The following is a 4,102-nucleotide window of genomic DNA, read 5'->3' as shown; positions in this document are numbered from 1 at the left end:
GGAGGATTTATTTGATTTTTAGAGCACTTGCAAACAACAGACAAAATCCAAACAAGGCAAGGTCCAAAACACTCAAAAGTTTTTGTCAAACCACATTTTATCATCATTTATTAGCTTAAATGTTGTGGCATGAAAATCAGGGTGTGACATAATCTCTACCGAAACACTGGAATATTAAACAAGTAGCGAAATTAGAAAAAAAAATCTCTAATTGAACATTTGAAATATGGAGGGGCATTGTTAGAATAAATGGGTTGGCCCATGAATATTTCCAGGAACCCAACTAAACCTCAAAGACCATGAATAATTGGCAAGACGTGGTGCAAATGTTTAGTCCATACTGCTAGTGGAGGCAGTGTGAGACATCTTTATAACATGTTATCCGCACAACACTAAGTGATTGATGTAAGAAGAGAAAGAGAGCACCACACATGCTCACCTCACTTGGTCGAGGCGAAGGGCACGAGCATGTAATATGTGTGTTAATATAGAAACCCGTTTAGTGGCATTACATGAGCACAACTTCTTTTTATCATTTTATTTTTCTTGGTTCCTTGACAGACAGTTGATTGTTTTCTTGACCCGTAAGTTGAAAAATCAAGTCAGTTAAGATTGTGAATCGTAACATGATAAGGTTCACACACACACACCCCAATACGAGTTAGGGTTTGCCTCATCTCACTACTTGTGTTGTCATAGTAGTCTACTTCATTTTGAATGCCAGCATGCACCGGCAATCCAGATTCTATTCGGCGCCTTAAACGCCATTTACATACTATTTAGCCAATCGGTGCACACCCCTCCCTCTGGGCCGACCCATTTACACGCTGTTTCCGAGAGGCACAGCTGTGACTCTCGCGAAAGCACAACCGTGCCTTTCGTGGAAGCAAAACTGTGACTCTCGTGAAAGGAAAAAAAAGACACGTTTTTTTCGTTTCCGAAAGGCACGACCGTGACTCTCGTGAAAGCAAAATCGTGCCTCTCGTGGAAGAAAAACCGTGACTCTCGCGAAAGAAAAAAAAGATGTTTTTTCGTGATTTTTTTCTGAATTGTTTTTTGGTCGAAAAGCTAAGAAAGACCGGTGAAAAAACAAAACCTCGAAAAAACCCGAAAAATAACCGTTTAAATAGCCGAAAACGCGTGCGGAAAAATAAAAAAAAATTCAGAAGGAGCACCTAGATTGCGAGACGTGGCGAATGGCTGAGAGCGCGCCAAGTGGCGCTGATCGTTGCGTGGCTCCCAAAGGAACGCTCGTTAACCAGTGGCTCCCGACAGCAGGTCTCCGAAAAGGGAAAAAAAAAAGAGCTTCGGGCTTCTCCCTTTGTAATCGGCCCGCTAAAAGCGGCAATAGGCCCGGCCATACGGTGGGAGGGACCTAGGTCCACGTCTTGCTTTCTTTTTCCAACTTATAGCAAGAATCGCATACCTCTCCCGTGCCAGGCAGTCTCCCCTTCCCTCCCTCCCCCCGCCGCCGCCACCCACAAACCCTAGAAACCCTAGCACCCCCTCGCCCGCGGCAGCCATGGCGGAGCACGACCTGACGGCGAGCGTGGCGGCGTGGATGGACCCCCACCTGGTGCTCCCGGTGCTGGAGTTCCTCCAGGAGCGCGGGGTGTACGCCGACGAGGAGATCCTGCGGGGCAAGATCCGCCTCCTCGGCGGCACCAACATGGTCGACTACGCCATGGACATCCACAAGTCACTCCACGGCACCGACGACGTCCCCGCCGACATGGTCGCCCGCCGCTCCGAGGTCGTCGAGAGGCTCCGGGCCCTCCAGGAGGCCGTCGCGCCCATCGTCGCCTTCCTCTCCAGCCCGCAGCTCGTGCAGGAGCTCCACGCCGACAAGCAGTACAACCTCCACATGCTCCAGGAGCGCCACCAGATCGGCCCGGACCAGATCGAGGCACTCTACCAGTACGCCAAGTTCCAGTACGAGTGCGGGATGTACTCGGACGCCGCCGATTTCCTGTCCCAGTACCGCGCTCTGTGCACCAACAGCGAGAGGAGCCTGAGCGCCCTGTGGGGGAAGCTGGCGGCCGAGATACTGATGCAGAACTGGGATGTCGCGCAGGAGGAGCTCAACAGGCTCAAGGAGATGATTGATTCCAGCAGCTTCACCTCGTCGCCTGTCAACCAGCTCCACAGCAGGATATGGCTCATGCACTGGAGCCTCTTCATCTTCTTCAACCATGAGAATGGAAGGAACGGGATCATCGACCTCTTCTTCCAGGACAGGTACCTCAATGCTATCCAGACCAACGCTCCCCATCTTCTGAGGTACCTTGCTGCTGCAGTTGTTGTGAACAAGAGGAGAAGGAACATGCTTAAGGAACTCATCAAGGTCATCCAGCAGGAGCAGAACAGCTACAAGGATCCCATCATTGAATTCCTGGAGTGCCTGTATGTCAAGTATGATTTTGATGGCGCTCAGCAGAAGCTTGTCGAGTGCGAGCAGGTTATACTGAATGATCCTTTCCTGGGAAAGCGCGTCGAAGAGAGGAATGGCATTGCTGTTCCTCTGAGAGACGAGTTCCTTGAGAATGCTCGCCTGTTCATCTTTGAGACCTACTGCCGTATACATCGCTGCATCGATATTGGTGTGCTTGCGGAGAAGCTGAACATGACCTATGATGAAGCCGAGTTGTGGATAATGAACATGGTCAAGAGTTCCAAGCTAGATGCCAAGATTGATTCTGTGACGGGAACTCTCATCATGACAACCAATTGTGTTGATGTCCATGAGCAGATTATTGAGAGCATGAAGAACCTCAACGCCAGGACCTACATGCTGGCAAAGAGTGTTGTGGATCCAGGGCATGCAGCAGCACAGCAGGCTGCTCGGTGAGACCAACAGATGATCTGCAGCTTTGAGGCGGTAAAAATCACTTTGGGAACTTCGTTGTTAGGCAGTGACTTTGTTGCTAGTATTTGAATCACATTGCTACAGCTTATGCTGATGTTTTGAATGCTTTGTACTCCTTTTCCTCAAGTTTATCGTCCTATGAATTAATACTGCAAAAGACGTTTAACGCATTTCCTTGCTGTGGTGTCATTGCATGTTTTACTGTCTGTCTTGGCTTGTCTGCAATCATCTTTGAGCTCTCTGTTGTCTGCCTAGCCTGTTAAACATTTTTAAGGTTTACAGTTAAGTCCGTAAGTGTCCTATAAGGCTGTAGCGTGTGTGTATGTGTGATGGGTCATCTTCCTGCACAGTTTCTCTTGATTTGAAGCAAACAACTAGGAGAGCATATATTGTACTCCATAGTTTGTAGTGGAATCTCTAAAGAGACTTATATTTAGGAATGGAGGGAGTAGTTATTACAAATAACTAACTACTGGAATGCATATAGCAATTACAAGGCACATAGACGTGCTCCAGCTGCACAATGCATCATGGTGGAGTCAAATTCTGTTTAGTGTTTGGAGGCATTCATAATATGCATGGATCCTGTTTTTTGATGGAACCAAGTTTGAGCTGAAATCGGGACCGAGTTTTGCTCAAAGCTATGTATGTGTGTCCTGAGGCTTGTAGCGCTGTATGTGTGTCCTGAGTCTGTGTGGCATAGGGGGGCCTATCCGTAGCAATGATCTAGGATTATTTGGCTCATCAGCACTGGGGCTACACACCATTTGAACTACCCTTGTTCCATGTATAAGTTACTACTGGATTGCATTGCAATTACAGGGCACATACTTAACTCTGGCTGCCCTATCAATCATGGTGCAGTCAAATTTTGATTAGTGGTACCCTCGAATTTTTTTTTGATTAGTGTTTGGATGCATTCATAACACGCATGGATCATGTTAACATTTTCTAGATCAGTTTTGCTAAAGCACATCTAGATGTGCAATAAGTATTGCACATCTAAGTCCTATGTCATTGATCTTATGTTGAGATTCGTGTGGATATTTTCTTTTCTTTTTTCTTTTCCTCTTTATGCTTGATTCACTCACTTAGATGTCCAATAACTAGAGCACATCTAGATGTGCCTAGACACATCCTTTCTAGATTTACAGTCAAGTCAGTAGGGGTCCTGAGGCTGTAGCGTGCGTGTATGTGTGTCATCAGGCAGTCTTCTCTTACTATGAGTCGCCGTGC

The 4,102-nt window shown here is 47.3% G+C and overlaps 1 protein-coding gene across 1 annotated transcript; it reads left to right on the top strand.

The window, feature by feature from the left end:
* The first annotated feature begins 1,423 nt into the window (after positions 1-1,423).
* LOC119302007 (eukaryotic translation initiation factor 3 subunit E-like) lies at positions 1,424-3,052 on the top strand. The gene has a single exon (XM_037579017.1). The coding sequence runs from the start codon at positions 1,523-1,525 to the stop codon at positions 2,846-2,848; it is 1,326 nt and encodes a 441-aa protein (XP_037434914.1). The 5' UTR covers positions 1,424-1,522; the 3' UTR covers positions 2,849-3,052.
* Positions 3,053-4,102: the final 1,050 nt, after the last annotated feature.

Source organism: Triticum dicoccoides, chromosome 5A (genome assembly GCF_002162155.2).
Source record: "Triticum dicoccoides isolate Atlit2015 ecotype Zavitan chromosome 5A, WEW_v2.0, whole genome shotgun sequence".
Lineage (NCBI taxonomy): Eukaryota > Viridiplantae > Streptophyta > Magnoliopsida > Poales > Poaceae > Triticum > Triticum dicoccoides.
Note: the sequence above shows the minus strand (reverse complement) of the source record. Positions and strands in the feature narration are given on the sequence as shown.